The 24,023-nt window shown below is 32.9% G+C and overlaps 1 protein-coding gene across 1 annotated transcript in view; it reads right to left on the bottom strand.

The window, feature by feature from the left end:
- LOC141561158 (transmembrane protein 131-like) overlaps window positions 1-24,023 on the bottom strand; it is a 151,201-nt gene that overhangs the window by 39,312 nt on the left and 87,866 nt on the right. The window contains 1 exon segment of the mRNA XM_074300339.1: window positions 11,689-11,729. Coding sequence (XP_074156440.1) covers window positions 11,689-11,729 — 41 coding nt within the window.

Genomic DNA, 24,023 nt, shown 5'->3' with positions numbered 1-24,023 from the left:
AATATTTCTAGGAAATAAACAGATAGTCCTAATATAATTAATGAAAAATTAAAAACAAAACCACACACACACACACACACACACACAATTATAGGCCAATAACATTAAAGAACACTGACTCAAAAATTTTAAACAAAAACCTATCAAAAAGATTACAGCAATGTATCCAAGATGTCATGACCAAGTGGGATTTAAACCAAGTATGGAAGGATGGTTTAACAACAGGAAAGCAATCAATACAATTAATACTAAGGCCAAAAGGTCCAACACTATATGATCATCTTAATCAATGCAGGAAAAGCCTTTGAAAAAAATAGAGTACTCATAGTACTGTTTTATGACAGAAACCCTATAACATATAGGTACAGAGAGCCCCTTTTTTTTAATGTCACAAAAACCATCTACTTAAAACCAAAAGCAACTATAATGTATAATGGAAATACACTAGAACCTTTATCAGTAAATATGAGAATGAAGTAGAAGTATGCCCACTATCTCCACTATTATTTGGTATAATCCTAGAAATTCAAATAACAGCACTGAGAGAAAAGAAAAAACTTTTATGCCTTCAGCATAAAAATGGGTATACAGGAGATAAAACAAATCACATGATTCTCACAATTGTGGATAGGAAAGAGAAAGAAGAAATTTTTAAAAAAAGATAATTGCATGAAATTGAAAAGTTTCTGCAGAGAAAAAATAAATGTAGCTAAGATAAGAAATAGTGGAATGGGGGGGAAATCTTTGTAACATATTGTGCTTATATACATATGTGTATCTTTGTGTGTAATACATATGCATATATTATATTCATTTGTACCTATCGTATACATGCTATATATGCATAATTAATGTCTACAGGTGTGTAATATCAATAATAATAATAATAGCCAACACTTATATAGCACTTGCCATGTGCTAAACACTTTACAATTTTTATTTCATTTGTTCTTCACAACTTTGAGAGATAGGTGGTATTATTATTCCTGTTTTACAGACGAGGAAACTCAGGCAAAAGGGGGTTAAATGACTTGCCCAGGAGCATACTATAAGTATCTGAAGCTGGATGCCCTATCTATTGTACCACTAAAAGCCATTTCCTAAAAGAAATGAACAAAGTTCTCAAAAGAAAATTAACAAGTATTCCCAAACATATGAAAAAATGTTATAAATTAGTGATATCAAATTCCAAAAGAAAGGGATCCTGGTGTTATACACTGACTTAGAAAACCTCAAATTAGTATTTTTTTGTTTCACTACATTTTTTTTAAATTTTCATAAATATTTCTTTATTATCTTTAAATCTGGTTCCTGCCTCACTTTGGAGTTTTATAGGTCTCAAATTTGATAGCTATGCTTAAAATCACTAATAAGAAAAATGTAATCTAAATAACACTGAGTTTTCACCTTTAATATCCTACAAAATTGGCAAAAATTATAAAAGAACATGTCAATTTTTGAGGGGTTGTAGAATTTGACAAACACTAATATGTTATTGGTGAAATGGTACAACTGTTTTGGAAAGTATTGTAGAATGATGTAAATAAAATAACTACAAAGTTCCTACCTTCTTGTGAACCAGAGATTCCATTATCTATCAATAAACATTTATTAAGCATCTGTATGTATCACACACTGAGCTAAGCATACAAAAAGAGGTAAAACTCAGTCCCTGCTCTGAAAGAGCTTATGATCTAACTGGGAAAAGGAAGGTGAAAATGTGGACAAATAGAGGCAAAGCAAGTTATATCCAGGCTAAGTAGGGACTAAATAATAGAGAGAAAACAATGAAATTCAGAGGGCTGAGGGAAGGATTCCTGTAGAAGACAGGATTTTACTTGGGTTACTTAAAACAAGAGAATGGAGATGGTAGCATCAGAGGAAAGAGGATGGGATGAAAAGAAACCAAAAAGCCTCGGCCAAAGCTCGGATGTGGGCAAGTGAGAGAAAGTGAGGAATAGAGACAGCCAGCTCTCTACAGTGAGGAAGAAAGAAAGGGGAAGGGCAATTGGGGGGTTTAGGGGAGAAATGCTAGACCTGGATTCAAGAAAATTCATCTGTGTGTGGGTTTTTTTAAGCACAGTAATGGACCTCGGGTTAAGAAACTTTAGTATTTAAGAAAAGAAAAAAAGACTACAAACTCTAATTGGACTAGCAGAAATACTTCAGAGCCAAGAACCATCTTCTAGGGAGGCATTAAGTCTCCATTAGACAAGTACTTTTGAAATCAAGACTAACTCCGCTTTTAATACATCAATAACATTTTCATTTTCAAAAAGCAATCAAACTACTGCTTACCCTAAAATGCCCAAATTACCTAAAATATACATCTACCACTTGTTATTTACAAATTACGGGAAGTGACCTTGGACAAGTCATAGACCCACTCAACTCAATTTCCTCAACTGTAAAGTGAAAAATTTGGACAAGGCTTCTAAATTCCCTTTCAGTACTAAATCTATAATCTTATAAATTCCCAAAATAGTTGCATACAACTATTCCCTTTCAGTTAGTAAAATTTTTCCCCAAAACATGAATTATTTTATATTTCATTATAAACTGTGCTTTTAAAAATAAGCATACAAATATAAATTGAAGTATTTGACAGACTTCCTGAAGAGTGTATATGGAAGAATTAAATACTCAAACATTATATGTTCCCTAGTATAATGTACCTTCAAATGTATATTTAAGAGGAAATTATGCCTTAAAAATATTACAAGGATTTAAAATACTTCTCGTGGGAAATTCTTCTATAATTACAACAGAAATTAAATGGAAATTAGGATTTGATATCTAAATATATGCTATTTCAAGAACACATATAATGCACAAAGCAAAGTAAATTGCTATTCCTCAAATCACAAATTCCAAATAAATATATATATATAAAATATAAATATAAAATATAGATAAAATAAAAATAGAAACAATGGAGAGGTTTTGCTCATCAATGAATGAATATGAAGTGCCTAAATATTTCTTCTTTTCTGTGGTTGACTAATTCCCTCATTACTTATAGAACAAGACATGAAGGAAAGAAGAGTCACTAGCAACCTCACTCATCACACCTTGTTCTTTGGTTAACACCCAGAACCTAAAGAATTTAAATCCTCAGCATTCATCTTAGAATTAGCCAACTCTTTTATTTGAATGCATTCTGTCATCAGGAATGATTACTTAATTGGTACTTCTATACTTGTCAGCAGCACAATGATATCTGGTGGTTCACAATCATACCTCTAAGGAACTTTTTGAAGCAAAGATTTATATATTCAACTTTTTTTGTGTGTTAAGTATATCTGACTGCAGTCTGAAGTCTTTGATAATTGTCTAGCATGCAATATTTCTTTACAGAATCTTCTCTTTGGCTTTTAAAAGTCCTTCATACCACTATCCTTTCACACCTTTCAGTCTTCTTACATCTTTCTTTTTCTACATACTCTATGATTCTGTGACACTGGATTCCTTATTATTCTTCCCATAAGAACATCCATCTCCTGACTCAATACAATTTCACAGACTTTCCCTCCATGCTTGGAATTCTCCACCTCCTGATGTCTGTGGCTAGGCTTTCTTCATTCAAGTCTCAGCTAAAATCCTATTTTCTTCAAGAAGGCTTTCTGTACCCTCTTAATGTACTTGTTTACATGTTGACAGTGAGCTCCTTGTGGGCAAGGGACTAGCTTTCTTTGTATTCCCAGAACTCAGCATAGCACCTTTTACCTAGTAGAAACTTAATAAATGCTTGTGAATAAGACCTGACTTGGTCTTGCAGGTCTACATGTCTTAGACAATATTTAACCATTAATATCAAGTATGGTATAAAACAAGAATATGCTTTAATAATGATATTAAATATAACAAACATTATTTAGTGATATACCAATGATAAATATAATAATAAATATTAAATACATATTTGTATGTATGCTCATCAAATGTATTCATCACTCTGATGGATGAAATCCTAAATATTCAAAGTCAAGGAAGGACTAATCTGCAGCCAGCATTATGCTAATTTCTGCAAATCCTAGGAATAGGAGAGTCTCCTGAATGAGATCTGTAATTGTGTAGAGGAGTTTGGTCTCTCTAACCACATAGGAAACATCAAATGGATGGAGAATGTCTATTGTCCAGATTTCAACATACTTTTGAATAGCTGCCTCAGAGTATCTCTGGACTAAAAATACAGATGGACAATTAGTTGGGCCCAGAGTTGAACACAAGAGTAAGAGTGGACCAGACTGCCTTTGGAAAACTACTGAACTCATTTACTGATCATGTTTCCCATGAAAACAAAGGCCTCTATTCCCCCCCCCAATTTAATTTATTTACTATTTTCCCCCCAGTTACATTTCAACCATTTTTACATTAAAAAAAAAAAAAACAAAACAAACAACAAAAAAAACCCACAAAAAAAAAACCCACAAAAAAACCCCACTGAGTTCCAAATTTGCTACCTTATCCCCACTTCCATTTCCTCATTATGAAAACACATGTGAAATTTAAAAACATTTTACATAAGTCATGTTGTGAAAGAAAATAATCTTCCACGCCATGCCCCCTCTCCCCCAAAAAATTTAGGGAAAGACAGAGACAGAAACAGAGACAGAAAGAAAAGGAATGCTTCAATCTTATTTAGACACAATCAGTTCTTTCTCTGGGTACTGACAGGATTTTTCATCAAAAGTCCTTCAGAGTAGTTGTGTATTGCTGAGAATAGAAAAGTCATTCACAACTGAACAAACCAGGACACTACTTTGTACACAGTACATTTTACTTTGCTTAAATTCATGGAGGATTTTTCAGGTTTTTCTGAGAACATCCTGCTTATCATTTCCCATAGAACAATAATATCCCATCATAATTACATAACCACTTTATCTTTTCTCTAAGTACATTCCTCTCCTTAATTTCATTTTTTTTAAAGTTATTATCCCTTCATATTCAACTTGCACCTGTGCCTTCTGGTTGTATGTACTCCTAATTGCCATAATAATGAGAATGTCCTAATGAGTTATAAATACCATCCTCCAATACCATGTAGGAATCTGTAGGAATTAAGCAAATAAAGCTTATTAAGTCCTTTGTGATGTTCCTTCCTGATGACCTCCTCCTGATTCTCCTGAGTCCTATATTTGAAAATCAAATTTTTATTCAGCACTAATATTTTCATCATGAATATTTTTCACTGAATTTCCATTTTTCTTCTAAAGGATTATTCTCAGTTTTACTAGGTTTTAAGTGATTCTTGGTTATAATCCTAGTTCTATTGCTCTCTGGAATATCATATTCCAAGCCCTTCCAACCTTTAATGGAGAAGCTGCTAGATATTGGATTATTCTGACTATGGCTCCACTATACTTGAATTCTTTCTTTCTGATTGCTTGTAATATTTTCTCTTTGACCTGGGAGTTCCTGAATTTGGCTAAAATATTCCTGGGAATTTTCATTTTGGGATTTCTTTTAGGAGGTGATTGGTGGAGTCTTTCAATTTCTATTTTACTCTCTGATTTTAGAATATCAAGCCAGTTTTCCTTGATAATTTCTTTTTTTTTAATTCATTTTTCCAAATTATCCCCTCCCTCCCCCCGATGGCAAGTAATCCCATACATTTTACATGTGTTACAATATAACCTAGATACAATATATGTGTGTAAATACCATTTTCTTGTTGCACATTAAGTATTAGATTCCGAAGGTGTAAGTAACCTGGATAGATAGACAGTAGTGCTAACAATTTACATTCGCTTCCCAGTGTTCCTTCTCTGGGTGTAGTTATTTCTGTCCATCATTGATCAACTGGAAGTGAGTTGGATCTTCTTTATGTTGAAGATTTCCACTTCCATCAGAATACAATACAGTATTGTTGTTGAAGTGTATAGTGATCTTCTGGTTCTGCTCATTTCACTCAGCAACAGTTGATTTAAGTCTCTCTAAGCCTCTCTGTATTCCTCCTGCTGGTCATTTCTTACAGAGCAATAATATTCCATAACCTTCATATACCACAAATTACCCAACCATTCTCCAATTGATGGACATCCATTCAACTTCCAGTTTCTAGCTACAACAAAAAGAGCTGCCACAAACATTTTGGCACATACAGGTCCCTTTCCACTCTTTAGTATTTCTTTGGGATATAATCCCAATAACAGCAATGCTGGGTCAAAGGATATGCACTGTTTGACAACTTTTTGGGCATAGTTCCAAGATAATTTCTTGAAAGATAATGTCTAGATTATATTTTTTTAAAAATCAGGGTTTTCATGTACACCAATTAATTCTAGTTGGGGCCGTATCTGGTTCTGGATCTGGGACTGCACACTGATGTCATAGACATTTTCTACTGAGCTTCTAAGTTGCCTTCAGCTGGAAAAATGTTCTCCTCTGTCTTTTTGGGTGTTCTGATGCTCAAAAATTTGTTTAGAGTCATTATTTAAAGGAATTTGGAGTAGTTTGGGAGAGAGGTTGGATGAGTTCCTGCCTTTACGCTGTCATTTTGGCTCTGCTTCCCCTCAGTGAGCTTTTGTATCTCCTTTCTCACTTGGCCCATTTTGCTTTTTAAGGCATTCTTCTCATTAGCTTTTTAAATTTCCTTTTGCACCGCTCCATTCACTTCCATGGCCTGAGACCAATTCTTATTTTTCTTGGAGGCTTTGGTTGCAGGAGCTTTGACTTTGTTATCTTCTTCTGAGTGTGTTTTGATCTTCCTTGTCACCATAATAACTTTCTATGGTCAGAATCTTTTTCTGTTATTTGCTCATTTTCCTAGCCTATTATTCAACTTTTAACTCTTCAGAGGGTGCACTGACCCAAACTTCAGGGGTTTTGTGCACTTATTTCCAGAGATACTTCTCAGAACCTGACCATAAGCATTCTTTTCTGCCCTGGAACTGTTAGGAGGCTCTTATGCAGCTGGAAGATCTAGTGTGCAAAAGCCACAGAGTCCTTTCCTCAGTGCCAATAAGGAGATCTCCTGGGAGCTGAGGCCTCCAAAAGTGCCACTGCCACCACTAGCCACTCTCACTCTAATGGTCTAATGGTTTTTCAAGGCCTACTGACAAATCTTTTTCTAAAGACCTTCTAAGACCTCTGAGCTGAGGTCTGAAAATTACCAGTATTACTGCTGATTCAGAGGCCCTAGATCTCGTTCCTGGTTTGCTTGGGCCAGGTCTGCAATGGGATTGCACTCTGGACTCCCATCCTAGTATCATAGACTTTTCCTGATGACCTAAGTTGTCTTCAGCTGGAAAATGGTCTACTTTGTCTTTTTTTTCCTGTTCTGACTTCCTGAAACTTGTTTAGAGTCATTATTTAAAGGAATTTTGGAGCTTTAGGCGCCCATTTTTTTTTTTAGGCCCCTATTTTCAATACTAATATATAATTATATATATATATAATTATATATATATATATATGTATATATATATATATATATATATATGTAATATAAATATTGTCATGTGGAACACTACTGCCTTTAAAAGAACTAAAATAAGTATCAGAGAGGGCAATGGAGAGGGACATGTGAGGGTAAACAAGTTACAAATTTACCATATAAGGAACCCTGATAGATAATTAGTTAAATATTTATTCTTTTTAAAAGGACCATATACTTTGTGAATTATCCTGTATGAAAATTGTATCTTATACAATATGACATCTTTATAATTATAAGGTAGCCAATGCTAGCCACCCAAATTAGAAAAGAGTTATAGGAGAATCAAGATAGGATGGAACTTTTGTCTGAGTATATGCCTATTTTCTAAAGCCAAATAATTTTCCAGGTTATTCATGGCTTTCTCTATTCCACTTTAAGTGACCCAGGCAATAAGATATTTCTTTTAGTATATGAAGATAACAATGGTAATACATAAATAAGATAATGTACTTCTAATGGCTAGCGATGTTTATGTGTTTGTGGTCTTCACATACACAAAATGGTATCAATCAGAAGAAGACTGACTGGTTAAAAGGAATGCAACTGGTAGCCTTGTAAAAGGGCAAAATTAACTTGCTCAGAGAGCTAAACTGAGGGAAGGAATTATGTATCTTTATATCTGCCCCTCATACTTCCCAAACTGCATTACAATAACATGTACTTGATAAAAGTTGACTGAATAAACAATGACTATGGGGCTCAAACTTTTAACATGTTAGGTTTCTAGACAATTACACTGCCACCATAATTTACCTGAAGAGGTACATAGTACTGCATAACTGGAATGTTGTCATAAATATCTTTTTGCCTAGTGATGTAGACTAAACAAATCAGGTTAAAAATAGAATCTCACATTAATTATAATTTGCAATTTGGTGCTTTCCTGAAAGCTATTATGCTATGTGATTGCTATAAAATGTGTTACAGTAACCAGATACAAAAGATTATTCCCTGCTTACTTAAATCTACTTTCAATAAGTAATATTCTCCCCTCCTCCCCAAATACTTCATCCTTTAAGATAAGTGCAATTTTGTGTAATTTTTGCATGAATGAAAAATTCTTGAGAAGTTTTGGGTTTTTAAAAATTTGACACAAAACCAATATTAAAATAGAAAAATTCAAAATGTAAAGCCAAAATAGGATTTTAAAGTCCCAGTTTAAAAGCAACCTATGAATTTTCTTTTTTTGGTAAATCTTAAAAACAAAAATTTCAGTAAAACTCCAACTGACAGAAAATCCTATCAATTATTAAGATTTTTTTCAAATTATAAGTCTATATAACTATATTCTGGATTTATCTGTACTGGTAGGAGAATAAAAAAATTGTAATATTGACAATATTGCATCTGAAAGAGATTGATACAATACTGTCATTGATATTTTCTATCCAAAGTTTCCATCTGACTAAACTCAGAAAAATACCGAAGACAAAGAAGTCGATGTCTCAAATATGTTTCTAATTTTTCTTTTCTAAATGTTATCTAAAATGAACTGTACTAAGTGCTACTCCTGGATTTTAGTCCCAGTACCTAACAACTATTGAATAGCTTGGTATATTGGGCATTATAGTTAGAAAATACTTTAAGTATTTTCTCATTTGATCATCATGATTGCTTTGTTAGGTTAAGTAGATAGTGTCAGATAACTTTTCTAGGATTTATTTTCTTTTTTTTGCAACTTAAACTTAGAATTATTTGGGAACTGAAAGCCTTGAAAAGAGAAGAAATAATGAGAAAAATTATGTCTTCAAATATCTGTACAGATGTATCTTCCCAGTCACTTTATAATTTTCTTCTGTAGGCACTCTACGTTTCTATCCAACTGGTTTAGTGGGTATTCTCTAAAATAGCATTCCATCACTCATTTCTCCATCATATCTATATTTTAGGATGCTTGGGATCCTGAAAGACTCAGTTTAAATGTTACATGTAACCTCCTTCAGGAAAAGAAACCTTTTTTGGCCCCTTCAGTTATTGGGACTTAGCATTGTTTGTATTTACTTATCAATGTATAAATTCCTTCCAGCAATTAACAAACTTTATTACAATATTAAGTGCTTAATATATACTTGCCAAACAGAATTGCTACTGTCAATTGAGTGATTAGAATTATTCTATTTGGTCCCTACATATATAACCTGAATCAAGAGTAAAAGATATAGAAAACTAATTAGAAAACTAGAACTTTGGCTTATTAAAAGGATGAACCACTTAAATAACTCTGGCATCCTATAATCCTAAAAGGACGACTTTAAAAAGTTGAAAAGCGCATCATGGAAAAATGAATATACTAACTGAAGTAAAACAAAAAGAACTAAGGCAACAATATATATATAATATACATCGCAAAGAAATAAATGTTTTTAACAATAACAAAAGAAACTGAATTCTATCATAATTATAATTAAACTTGGTCCCAGAAGTACTTCCTTCGCTTCTAAGGAAAGTTGGGGGATTATAGGTGAAGAACAGTAGTGTCAGAGTAGAAAAGAAAAGGCCATTAATCCATACATGTGTAGGCTATATACTGACTTTGTTTTAAAAATATTATCTAAAGTTTATTGTATTTCTGTTTATTTTTCTAAAAAATTTGGTCTAATCTGGTTCAGGTGGCACTCAAGAATCCTATAGGCTACATACTTGACATTTCTGGTATAAAACACTGCATATGCTATTAGACTGTTGATTAATTTTGCTAAATTACTTTTTCTTCTTTTTTTCATTTCTGGTACAAGAGGGCTCTGTGAGTTGGAGATGAGGTAAAGAAAATATAAAAGCAGAAGATTATTGCCTAAAATTTTTTTAAAAGAAGAAATAAGTTATCTATTAAGATCATTCTTTTGATTACATTAACTTTTAGGTAATATTTTAAGATTCATGATAAAGGATGATAAGATTTCATAACTTAGAATATCTGTTTTAGAAATAAGAAATTAAAATTGGGTAAAGGAGATTTAAAGTGTAATATTTGGGGAATAAACTTGACTGGGGCTAATTTTCCTTGAGATCAAAGATTATCTTTGTATTGCCACAAGCTTGGCAAAGTGCTTTCCACATAGTAAGTACATGACAAATATAATATATAATAAATATTAAAATCATATTCCTAAAAAAGAATATGCAAATATTAGGTCATCTTAGTTGGAAAATTGGCACCAATAAGCAATATTTAATCAACTTTTAGAAAATTAAATATGAAAGAGTTATGGAATAAGACATGTTGATCCATTACTGATAAAGATATAAAATAGTCCAACTGTCATGAAAACTTTGGAATTAATTTTAGGAAAATTAACAAATTACTCATACTTTTCAATACAGCAGTCCTACTAGATTTATATTTTGACAAAAGTCCTATACATATAAAAATAAGGGAAGAAACACTATGTCATTAAGAAAAAAACAAGAAACAAAATGTGTTCAACAAAATAGTGATATGCAGATATAATAGAAGATTACTGAGCTATAGAAATGACAAACAGGAGAAGACAGAAACAAGCTCTGAAAGTTACATGTTTTTTCCCAAATCATACAGCCAGCCCAATAAAAAAAGAAGGACTGAGGTATAGTTCTCTTTAGTCAAAATCCCTGCTCTTTAAACAAATGTTTAATGGCAACTGGGGAATTATAAAAATGTGCCTCATAAACAAAAAATAATATTACTGATTGTAATCATTAAAAGCATTCCACAGAAGAAATCCTCTTGTATCTATATGCAATTATATTCACAGTGAAAAGATTTGAATGTGTGTGAAATATAAGGCTTCATAGTACATAAGACTTCATTAAAACATTTTTTGACTCACTGTACTGATATAGTACTAAATAAGAAAGAAAGAAAAAGAAAGAAAGAGAGAGGAAGGAAGGAAGGAAGGAAGGAAGGAAGGAAGGAAGGAAGGAAGGAAGGAAGGAAGGAAGGAAGGAAGGAAGGAAGGAAGGAAGGAAGGAAGGAAGGAAGGAAGGAAGGAAGGAAGGAAGGAAGGAAGGAAGGAAGGAAGGAGAGAGGGAGAAAAGGAAGGAGGGAGGAAGGGAAGGGGAGAAGAGAAAGGGAAGGGGAGAAGAGAAAGGGAAGGGGAAGAGGAGAGGGGAAGGGGAAGAGGAGAGGGGAAGGGAAGAGGAGAGGGGAAGGGAAGAGGAGAGGGGAAGGGGAAGGGAAGAGGGGAAGGGGAAGGGAAGGGGAGGGAAAATGGTGGATTTTCTAAAGTATCTGAAAGCTTAATGAAATTCTTTTATTTAGTTCTTACCTTTTCTGCTGATAGGAACTGAGCCCAATTGTTGTCTCAGTCTGTAAAAGGAACAATATAAATAAGATGCTGAACTGAACACATTTTAACATAATACAATCAACAGATTATTTGAGATATAATAATTAATCTTGCTTTTGTATCTAACTTCATATGACTTTAATGTAATACTTTATGTAATATCAGTTATCAAGTTTGTGAATTTAGCCCTGACAGGGATAAACTGAAAAATATAAATAAGAACAAAAGACCCACTACAGCTCACATTGTTTATATACAAATAGGAAACTCATATTAATTAAATAAAATAAAAGATAAAATTAACATTTTATCTATATGAATGAGTACTATTACATTTGAAACACCTTGAAAGTATATAGACTTTTTCCAATATGGCTACCATTACTCAGAACATTTTTATTTTCAAAGTCAAATAAGTATGAGAAAAACAATCTCATCACAATCATCACAAAACATGAAACACAAAAGGCACAAAACATCAGTGCCTAGTTTCATTACCTTGCCTCTCACTGAAAGGATTTTTGATTTTAAGGACAACTTTCTAAGAATTTCTAAATGATAAAACAATTCATATAATTTAATAGAGATAAGGTGCAGTTAGATTTGGTTAATCAGTGTTCAAGTACCTGAAAGATTTGAGTGATAAACTCTTTTATAGTATGTATGTACCACTGATATGTTGATCTGAAGTTTAGTTACATAAAAAGTTAAATTTACTAAACAGTTCAATTTAGGTAAGTCAGATTCTTAATTAGTTTCATGGACATTAGATTCATCTAGTGATTATACATATAAAATATCCTTTGGATAAAGTTTGCCAGAATTTGCGCTGCTGACTATTAAAGGAGTTGTCAAGTTTCGACCAAGATATTATATCCACCAAAACTCTTTGCCTCTGTAAATAACCATGCATTAAGTTCTTTTCAGATTTATTTCTTATGGATTGTCTTTAATTTTTTCTTATTCATTTTTAAATGATTTACATTTAATAAATATAAATATATGTCAGCCTGTTGACATACTGATAGATATGGGTGTTGATGACAAATTGTTTTGGAACAAAATTTTAGAGGGGGTAAGTGTGCCAAATGACTGAACAAATTTTCTTTTTTTTTTTTTTTTTTTATGTTTTAAACTTTATTCAATTCTGCACATAGTAATTTCTAAGTATTATACATAAAAGACTGCTTTAGACACTATAAAAAATAGGGAGGTTTTTTTGGCTTAAAAAAAGAAAAGAAAAAAAAGAAACCAACACATACAAATGCAATTGTCAGTAAGAAGCTAAAACCCTCAACTGAGTGGAGGCCAATACAAACTTCAAAACAGTGGTACATTTAGCATACAAATTATTCCTCAAACTCTAATCTAGCAAACATGTCCACATTATTTGACTACAGCTAAGTAAAAACATTCCAAAAACTACATTTTAAAAAAGTCTCTGTTCCTCAAAGATTTTCCACCACATCTGAAAATATTCAAATAAATTAACACAAAGTCTAAAAGTTTTCCCCAAAGAATTTCCAATGTGTTTGAAGCAACTCTGGTACCAAAATTTTATTGATACACACAATTTAAGGGTGAAAACCTTTTAAGAAAAATGTTTGTTTTAATTTATAGAAGTATTTGTTTATGTTATGGTATTTCATAATCACATTTCATCAACTATATAGGAAGTTAAGCAACTTCATATTCTTGTGTACCATGAATTTATATAATTATATATAATATATAAATTATGTCATAATTTATATGATAAAGAATTAATCATTCCTTGTAAGTATCTGATTTTGCTCTTATATTCCTCAGAGACTAGCAATGTCTCATAAGTAGAAAGCTACTATTTGCTGAAATGATAATTAGTTAAATTATCACCCTTTGATGCTGATCATTTAAGGGACAATGAATGATTTTTTAAAAATTTCCCCCAATTACATGTAAAAGCAGTAACAGTTTTTTTTAGATTTTAAGTTCCAAATTCTCTCTCTCCCTCCTTCCATATATATACATATATATATAGCTATATATTAAACATGTGCAGTCAAGCTAAACATATTTTTATATTAGTCATGATGCAAGAGAACAGACCAAAAACAAAAAAAAAACCCAAACACAAAACCTCAAAAAAAAAAAAAAAAAAAAAAAAAAAAAAAAAGCCACCTAAATCAAAGTAAATGCATGTTTCAATATTTTTAAAAAATGTGACAAATTTTTGGTCATAAGATAATATGATTTCTCAAGTTATACTCAAAATTACATGTAATTCAAAACCCCTCATTTTCCTCATTTGTCACTTCCAACTCTAAAATAACAATTTCTATGTTGAGTTCATCTAGTCCAATCCATTTGTGAGCAAAATGAAAACTTGGGTAAACTATAACTTACTCTATTTTGTTTAAAATCTAAAACTAGTTTTAAAATGATATTTTCAAGATATCAATAAAATCTGTAGAATTTGTATTATGTGCATATTTCACTTGAAAGTCATCAAACCTGAAAACATATAGTCCTAAAAGGCAACTCTGTTTGATGTGCCAGGACTTTAAAAATACATATTACCAATAACTATCCTAATATTTGATAGAATGTGACAAGTGAGAGGTGTGTGTGTGTGTGTGTGTGTGTGTGTGTGTGTGTGTGTGTGTAGGTGCTGCCCATTGCCTGGACACAAAGGACACACACTTTCAAAACTATACCAATGAACAGCTGTTCTTCATTTGTGAGTAGCAATAATGGCTTGGTAAAGTTATTTCTGTGAGATGACAATTTTCTTCTGAACTCACTTGTATTATACCTATTAAGTAGTTGCCTAACAGCAAGACTGGTCACATTTCACAAATAGAGAAACTGAGGTCTAGGTTACTAAAAATCATTTAAACAAGGGAATATAACAAGTTAAAGACAGATGGCTAGAAATGAAGATAGGGCATTCATTTAGTCCTAGTGAAAGATCTTTCGTAATTCGACAAATCAATGAATGAACACTTACTAAGTGCTTTTGTGGGGTTAGGCACTATGCTAATAATTAGCACTAGGGACAATAAAGAAAGCAAGAGTCCCTTTCCTCAAGGGACAATCCAATGGAGGAAACAATATGAAAATAATTATGCTACTCATAATATATGTACATTTGAGATAATTTCAGAGAGAAGGCATTATGGCATTAAGGGGGTCTTGGAAAGATTTCTTGCTACTAGAATATGGGATTTTAATTGAGGCTTGAAAAAAGCCAGAAACATCAGGCAACAGAGATAAGGAGAAAAAGCATTCTAAAGAAATTTATATTTGATCTTGGGGGCAAAAGAAATAACTGGACTTCATGGAATGGGAGAGGAGGTTGTTTGTGACGTGTTTAGATTTACATGTTAGGAAGATTACTTTGATATTGAGAGGACAGACTAGAGTGGGAAAAGACAAGACAAGGCAGGGAGATCAAATAGGTTACTGCAATAGTCCAGGGATGTGATAATGAGGGGCCTACAATAGAGTGATGGCAGTATCAAGGAAAGGAGGTCTATATAAGAAATGGTATGAAGTTAGAAACAATGAGACCTGGCAAAAGGTGTATATAGGAGAAGGGTTGTTGTGAGAAAGAATGAGGAATCAAGAATGGCATCTATAAGAATCCTGCATGGCTGGGAGGACACTGCTATCTTTGACAGTAATAGGGAATTCAGGAAAGGATGGCGGACTTAGGGGAAAGAATTATGAGATCAGTTTCAGACATGTTATATTTGAAATGAATATAGGACATTCAATGTGAGATGTCCAATAGAGATTTAAGATTGTAGGTGAGAAAGAGAGAGTAGGGCTCAATAAATATATCTAAGAATCATTTATATAGAAATGATTATTCAATATACAAGAACTGATAGGACTACTAAGCAAAACAGTATAGAAGGAAAAGAAGGTCCAGAGCATAGCATCAGGGGACACCCACAATTAGTAAGCATGATTCCAGCAAAGGTGATAGGTTTATTTTGTTTCATCATTTAACAAATCAGTGAAAGAGTATTTATTAAATGCTTAGCAAGGAGCTAGACTCAGTGCTAAGCAGGGGAATAAAAAGTAAAAATTCCTGGCCCTCAAGAAGCAGAAAATCTTCCTTAAAAATAAGGCAAAAGACAGAGGAATTTTGCCTAAGCTTATTTGAAACAAGGGTTTTGTTTTTCTTTTGGGGAGAGAAAAATAAATATTGAATAATTGAATGCTGAATATTTTTTTTCATTAAAAAAAGGACATCAATAAAAAAGAGGACATCCATAAAAACTAGGAAGAATGTTTAGTGATTTGTCTAAGGTCACATTAAGTGGTAAAGTAGCACAGTAGAACACGAATGCAAGTCTTTTGTCTCCATAACCATCACTCCTTTCATTGTACCACACTGTCTATCCAACAGCATATCACAGTCTGGACGGTAGGCATCCTTTGAATACGATTTTTCCTATATGGATAATAGTAACTTTACATATATAGGGACAACTAGGTAGTATAGTAGATAAAGAGTGTCAGCTCTAGAGTCGGGAAGACCTGTGTTCCAGGCCCTTTAACCCATTAAATTTTTTTTTTTTTTCCTGAAGCAATTGGGGTTAAGTGACGTGCCCAAGATCACACAGCCAGGAAGTATTAAGTGTCTGAGACCAGATTTGAACTCAGGTCTTCCTGACTTCAGGGCTGATGCTCTATCCACTATGCCATCTAGCTTGCTCCTTCAATCTATTAATGTTGAAACTGTGAAATCTTATGAGATCCCAATGGTGGCCCCACAATTTTCTAGGCACTCTTCTGCTTTGACTTTTGGTGCATTTTGTATTTGACACATTTCAATGAGAAAAAAATGCTTCAGCACTTGATACCTGTTCATCACTTAGTGTACTTGGTGGAGGAGTAGGGATGTAAAGTGGGCCAGATATGCTGCCCGGACTCACTCCCACTGCTACTGCCCTTAATCATGGGCAGCTTCTCTCCAGTAGGTTACGGTGTGCAGGACTGTGAGATAACAGCCTGGACAGTGGTGGAGGCACAAGCAGTAGAAATAGTAGTTCAGGCAGAGGACCCAGGACTTCTGGAAGCCAGGAGTCCTTGGTGGCACCAGTCTTGGGTAGTAGAGGGCTGGGCTTAGAACTATATCTTCCTTAACCTTCAGGCCTCCCCTCCCCAAGGAAGCATGGATGAGATGGGATTGGGGAAGAATATGAAGGTTTCAGGCCTCTCAGAAAGGGAGTTGGGTCTCTGCAGCTGGAAGTCCCACTTGCCCCTTTGGGGAACTGGGTTGGGAAAGGATAGTTGGGTTACAAACTTGATATGTACTCATAAGAAAAATTCATTCAGTACTCCTCATTTTCAACCCTCATCATGCCTTATGGAACCAATTAATGATGAGTACTGAGGTATCTTTGTATTTCCTTCTGGCTACTTGGAGTACGTTCTCCTTGACCATGGGAACTCTGGAAATTGGTTCTAATATTCCAAAGAGTTTTCATTTTGGGATCTTTTACAGAAATGATCAGTATGTTCTTTCTATTTAACTCTCTGGTTCTAGAACATCAAGGAAGTTTTCCTTGGCAATTTCTTGAAAGATGTTTGTTTAGATGTTTTAAATGCTTTCTTGAAATATGATGTTTAGAAGCTTTTCTTTTTAATCATGGCTTTCAAGTAATCCAATAAATATTAAATTACCTTTCCTGGATCTAACTTCTAGGTTATTTTTCCAATGAAATTATTTCACATTTTCTTCCATTTTTTTATTCTCTTAATTTTGTCTTATTGTTTCTTGATGTCTTAGTGAGTCATTAACTTCCACTTGCTCAATCCTAATTTTTAAGGATTTATTTTCTTCAATGAGCTTTTGTACTTACTTTTCCATTTGGCCAATTCTACTTTTTGAGAAGTTGTTTTCTTCAGTGGATTTTTCTGTTTTCTTTTTCATTTTTTTTCTTCTTCCTGTTGATTTTTTTTTAACATCACTCTCATCTCTTTTCCCATTTTTTATTCTATCTCTCTTGTTTATTTTTAAAATTCTTTTGAGTTCTTTCAGCAGTTCTTTTTGAGCCTGAGACCAATTCTCATTTTTTTCTCTGAGGCTTTATATGTATGTATTTGACACTGTTGTCCTCTTCTGAGTTTGTATTTTAGTCTTGTTTGTAATCATAGCAAATTTTTTTTGTCTGTTTCTTGATCATCTTCCAACCTATTTCATGACTTTTATGTTAAAAGTTGAGCTCTGCTTGGATATGGGCATTGTCCCATGATTTTGAGTGGGGCCATGAGGCCTTGCCGTTGGGCTGTGGCAGGAGCTGGGAGCAATGGGGCTTCACCACTTGGGAGTTATGGAGCTTTGTTACTAGCCTACAAAATGGACCACAGGACTGCAGAGTACTGCAGTCCCGCTGACTTTTTAAGTTGTCTTGAGCTGAAAAATTATTTCAACCCATTCATTTTTTTTGGTTCTGTCACTCTAGAATTCGAGGCATTATTTTATAATTGTTTGGAGGTAAATTTGGGAGTGTTCTGGTGAGTTCCTTTCTTTTTCCATATTCTTGGCTGTACCCTTCTAAGGTATTTGCTTTCAAAAACAGAGAAAATAATTCAGATCAGCAAAAATTTAAGAATCACTGGACTCAATGAAAACCATGACCAAATAAAAAAAAATCTGAATATCATATTTAAGAAATCATAAATCAGTGGAGACCTATCAGAACCAAAGCAAAGTGAAAATGAAATAGCAAGCATGAACCAGTTCCCACCATTTGAAACATTAAACTTTTAACACTCAGGTATGTTAAAACCAAGTTTCAAGGTTTCTAAATTGAGGGGGAAATTTATCTCAAGCAACTAGAATGAAAAAAACTTTATTTTAACTTTATAACATCGTTTGTATACATTTCCTTCTCTTTACATAGCCACTAACGAAGTTGAGATTTCATCCTTTTCTGCTTATATCATTGCAAGATAACTTTCCTGTCTCATCTCTCTCCACGCTAATCCAATTTTCACTCAGCTGCCAAGATGGTTTCTCTAAAATATAGGTATGACTATGTCTCATCCTTGAAAATTAAGGAACTGCAGTGGCTACTTATTATTTCTTCATAAACTGATTCCTTCCCATTCCAGTTTTCTGACATCTTGCTCTCCCCCTTGCTCTCCCTTCCACTCACTCTATTTTCTGGAAATACTGACCTACGTTCATTTACTTACACATGATACTTCATCTCCTGACTCTATCACAATGGACCCATTCCTGGAATGCTCTGCTTCTTGGTTTTCTGGACTTTCTTCAAAACTCACTTCTTTTGGAACCACATTAAACTAACAAAAATAGAAATAAGAAAGAAGCTACATACCTGAAAAGTATTTTTTAAAAAATCAGATAGGCTAAAATCTCTGGCAATACTAAATGGGAATAATAAGGAATATACAGATTTTAAGTTTTTCACAGCATCTTTACAAAAACTAATCCTGTCCCAGGGCACAAAAGTTTCTGAAAAAAGGCAGAAATATGTATTTTTTTAGAAAAGACTTCTTTATTGATCATAACACAATAAAAAGATAAAAAATGAAGAATCTTTAAGTGGGAAGGATTCAAACTTAAATGGAAACTAAATTTAATTCTAAAGAACTGGTAGAACAAAGAGAAAATGATATTTCTATTTTATCAAAGACATTATAAAAATGATGAGATATAGAAGTTTTGGAGTACAATTAAAATAGAATTCTGGGAAAATTTTATAGCAATCAATAAGATAGAGAAAGAAAAGAGCAATAATGTAAGTATGGGAGAAAATAAAAACTAAAACTAAAAAAAAAATTTCTATTAAACACAAAAATAATAAATTTTAAAATATAAGAAATAAGTAAAACCAAAGTAAAACAATAAACCCCCTAGGCTGAAGTGATACAACTAGCAGCTATTTTTAAGAAATGCTAATAAAATAAACCATTAGCTAATTTCATTTTAAAAAGGAGAATCAATTGCCAATGTAAAAAATGACAAAGGATAGTTCATCATAAATGAGCCAAACATCAGAAATGATGTTGACCATTTATATGCCTGCAAAATTGATAAGTGAAATGAAATAGAAACTTTATAACTTAATTTTATAAAGAAATATTGAACAAGTCTTTAAAGATTTCCTCCTCCAAAAGTCCAGAAAACGATGGACCTGAGCCTCCAGACCCCTGGAATCAGAAAATATCAATGGGGACCAAGTCAAATTACTTCTCTGGCCCAGGGTGTAACAAAATACAGGCTGGACTGATGGCTTGATTTCCAATGTTTGAAAATAAATATCAAATTTTGAAAATCCAGTAATTTTAATACTAAATGTTTGCAAAGATATGAGAAAAAATTAGTCTTATCAAACTCTTTCTATGATACAATTATGGTCTTGACATCTACACCCAAGATCAATAAAGCAGAGGGAAAAAATGAAAGATAAACCAATGTTTCTAATAACAATTAAGGCAAAATTGATATAATTAAATATTAGCAAAGAAGGAAAACAACACATTCCAAGAACTAGTACTTTCTGTAATGAAAAATTGCTAAAGGGCTTTTCAATAAGATCGTGGAAAAATCAAAGATGTCCCATTATTGATACAGTTTTTAAAATGCTATCTACTACCAATGAGACAAGGAGAAATCTATTTAATAAGCAAAGGCAAAAAAGCAAAAAAAAAGTGGTGCTTTATTCAGATTATAAAATTTATTTATAGAATCTTAAAGATTTAATTAAAAAACTGAAACAATAACTACATAACAGTGGCGAGATGTAAAATAAATCCCCCAAAATCATCAGTCTTTTTGTATATTACTAACGAAGCCCCAGCAGAAACAAAAAAAAGAAATTTTTAAAAAACAATTACAGAATGAATGTATATACAATATTAAGAAATACACCTCCCAAGATGCAACCAACACAGGTAACAACTATAAAAATTTACAGAAATATATATTTAAATAACTGGAAAGATACTTGGTTAGACAGCACCATTTCGTTTTTTTTTTTTTTGTTTTGTTTTGTTTTGTTTTCTGATTGCTATGGTCAGTCAAAGAATTAAAACCAAGGGGCTGGCCTATTACTAATATTTTTTTCTGTACTTAGTAACTGAAAACCAGTTAAAAGTAAATTATAAAATTAAAAAAAAAAAGTTGTGTACAAAATGGGTTTGGGAGAGAAAAAAGAGAATGAAAAGGAAAGAGGAAGGGAGAAAGTTAATTGATGAAAAGTCTGCATTGATAGCATCACAATGCCAAGAGCCTTCTCAAGAATGTTGGGTTGATACTATTGCAGAAAATTCAGTGAACATTACCAGACAAAATTCTTCTTCATTTTTTTTAAAAGCTTTTTGTTTTCACAACATGTGCATGGATAATTTTTCAACATTGACCCTTGTTAATTTTCAGATTTTCTCCTCTTTCCCTCACCCCTTCTCCTAGATAGCATGCAATCCAATATATGTTATACATGTTAAAATATATGTTAAATCCAATATGTGTAACATATTTAGACAATTCTCTTACTGCACAAGAAAAATCAGATCAAAAAGAAAAGAAAATAACTAAGAAAACAAAATACAAGTGAACAACAACAAAAAGAGTAAGAATGCTATGTTAGTCTATCCTCAGTTTGCACAGTTCTCTCTCTGGGTTGTAGATGGCTCTCTTCATCACAAGATCATTGAAACTAGCCTCAATCATCTCATTGTTGAATATTCTATAACATTCATATGCCACAATTTATTCAGCTATTCTCCAATTGATGGACATCCATTCAGTTTCCAGTTTCTTGCCACTACAAAGAGGGCTGCCACAAACATTTTTGCACATGTGGGCCCCTTTCCTTCCTTCAAGATCTCTTTGATATATAAGCCCAGTGGTAACACTGCTGGATCAAAAGGGATGCACAGTTTGAGAGCTTTTAGAGCATAATTCTTATTAGAACAAAATTTTCTTATTAGAAAGACAGGTATGCAATGGTTATAATCTATTGGAAAAAAATCTTCACATTGATAATATCCATTTGAATTTTTTGAGCATAATGAGTCCAATAGGTGTAGAGCCATTCTCCTAGATCCCAGCTTCTTAAACTGATATGCAAACCCATGTGAGGTCTCATAACTGAATGTGGGGGGAAGAGTCATAAAAATAATGATTTATTATCTACAAATGTTTAATTTGTATATCTGTTATATATAGTTATTTTTCTAGAATATATAAAAATTTCTTGGATGAAAATGGAAAAAGTTTTAAGAAGCCCAGCTCTAGATCACAGGCACCTCTAGCCAGAGTATAATATGTAGTATAATAAACTATGATAAAGTTATGGTAAAAATATTAGAACTCAAGGTTTGCTTCCATAATGGATGACCTAGGCTAAGTGCTATAATCATCAAATTCTAGATAGCTGGGAACTACTACTATTGCTGCTTGGTACAAGAGATCTCCAAATTAAGAGCTGATAATACCCTAGAGGAAGCATCAATTATAACTGCAACTAGCAGTCAGTCAAAAAGAAAGTATAACTCATAGTCATAGTAAAGCTAAATTCAAATCAAAATAGCTATCAGTTTTAACCCAGATATAACGGAGGAAAAATTTCCTTGACAAGTTAGTCATCCTGTCTTTGCTTAAAGTCCTCTAGTAATAGAGAATTCATTACCTCTGACCATATAACCCATTCTACTGGAAGAAGTTAAGAGGATAGACCCTTAATATAACTACTTTTTTTTTTTTAAATATATGATTTGAGTTCATAAAAACTCTTGGTCTTTGCTTTATCCTTCATTATTCCTGAGGTAGTGCTTTCTGGAGGAGATTTTACTTTTTAATTATATCCACCTACCATTTAAAAATCACACACTTTATTTACTAAAGGTAGTGGTAAAAATAAATTTAGAACTGGGTTTAGAAAATTATATGGGAGTTTAAAAAAATTAGAAAAAGAAATATTCTTTCTAGGTGATGGAGTAAATAGAATGAAAATCTGAGTTTGAATCCAAAGTTGGGGGACCCTGGGCAAGTCACAAGCTTTCTGTGCCTCGGTTTCTTTATTTGTAAAATGAAGATAATGGCACCCACTTTTGTAGGGTTTTTGTGAGATAATGTTTTGTAAACTTTAATGTACTATATAAATGTTAACTATTTTTAGTTCAGGTCATATATTCTAAGAGGAGTAAGTAAGTCTGAAATCTTTCTCTCTAAATATAGCTAAAGAACTTCTGATAATAAGCTCAGAGGTCAGCTAACATTTCAGAATTCTAGAGCTGATAGGAACTTTAGTCATCCAATCTAATTCCCTTACTTTATAGATGGACAACAGAGGCAAAAGGGACATTTTGAATCAACTGAACTATCTGCTTCTGGTCTATAGAACAATATAACCCAGAGATTATAGGTAAAAGGATAGCACAGAACATGAAAAGGACTTGCCTGGCACAAAATCAGTGAGGCAGTAATTAAAGAACCAATATATGCAGTTGTGTGGGTAAGAGATTTGGTTTTCTTTTGAGCAATATAATGAAAGAGACAGAGTATTTAATTCAAAATCCTTTTCCTTTCATTTCTCACATAATACAGGGAAGTTTAATTACTATCCCATAATCTATTCTGCATTTTTCTTACCCAAAATTTACAAAAAGGAAAAGAAATCCATTAAAGGGCAGGACTAAAATTTAATAGAAAGAAATGACCAAGAAATAAAAAAAGAAAGAAAAATATGATAGTTTATACAAATATATATAGTATGCATGCACGTCTCTATCTAGAGTGTATGTTTATTTAATACCAAATGTAAAAAAAAAATTATAAAAAAATTTCAATATAGGGAAAAAAAGCAAAAACTAGCCTGAATTTCCAAATGTTCCAATACTGAAATTACTCTCTAATGCAACCTAGAAAACCTTCTAAAATTATTTTACTTCTTAAATGAGAAATTTCTAAATATCATTAGAATGATAATGAGTGAGGAAGATTTAAGAATAGGAGTTTGGTACTACTTTCTTCAGTGGAGAGAGAGGGACCAAATATTGCCACTGTATTATTGCTGTGTGTATGGGGGGGAGGGGGGAGAAGATGAGAGGAAACAAGAGGAGACAGGAAGAGAGGGAGAGGGAGAGAAAGAGAGAAAGGGAGAAAGACAAGGGGAAGAGGAGGGGGAGAGACAGAGAAAGGCAGGAAAACAGGCAGACTATTTACTGTCTGAAGAACAGTATAACTAAGTTCATTGCCATATTGATCACATTGTCACATCGTTAGGCCACTAACTCTGAAAGATTTATATATCAAGTCATAGAGGTGCTATAATCTGTAACAA

Source organism: Sminthopsis crassicaudata, chromosome 3, assembly GCF_048593235.1.
Source record: "Sminthopsis crassicaudata isolate SCR6 chromosome 3, ASM4859323v1, whole genome shotgun sequence".
Taxonomy (NCBI): domain Eukaryota; kingdom Metazoa; phylum Chordata; class Mammalia; order Dasyuromorphia; family Dasyuridae; genus Sminthopsis; species Sminthopsis crassicaudata.
Note: the sequence above shows the minus strand (reverse complement) of the source record. Positions and strands in the feature narration are given on the sequence as shown.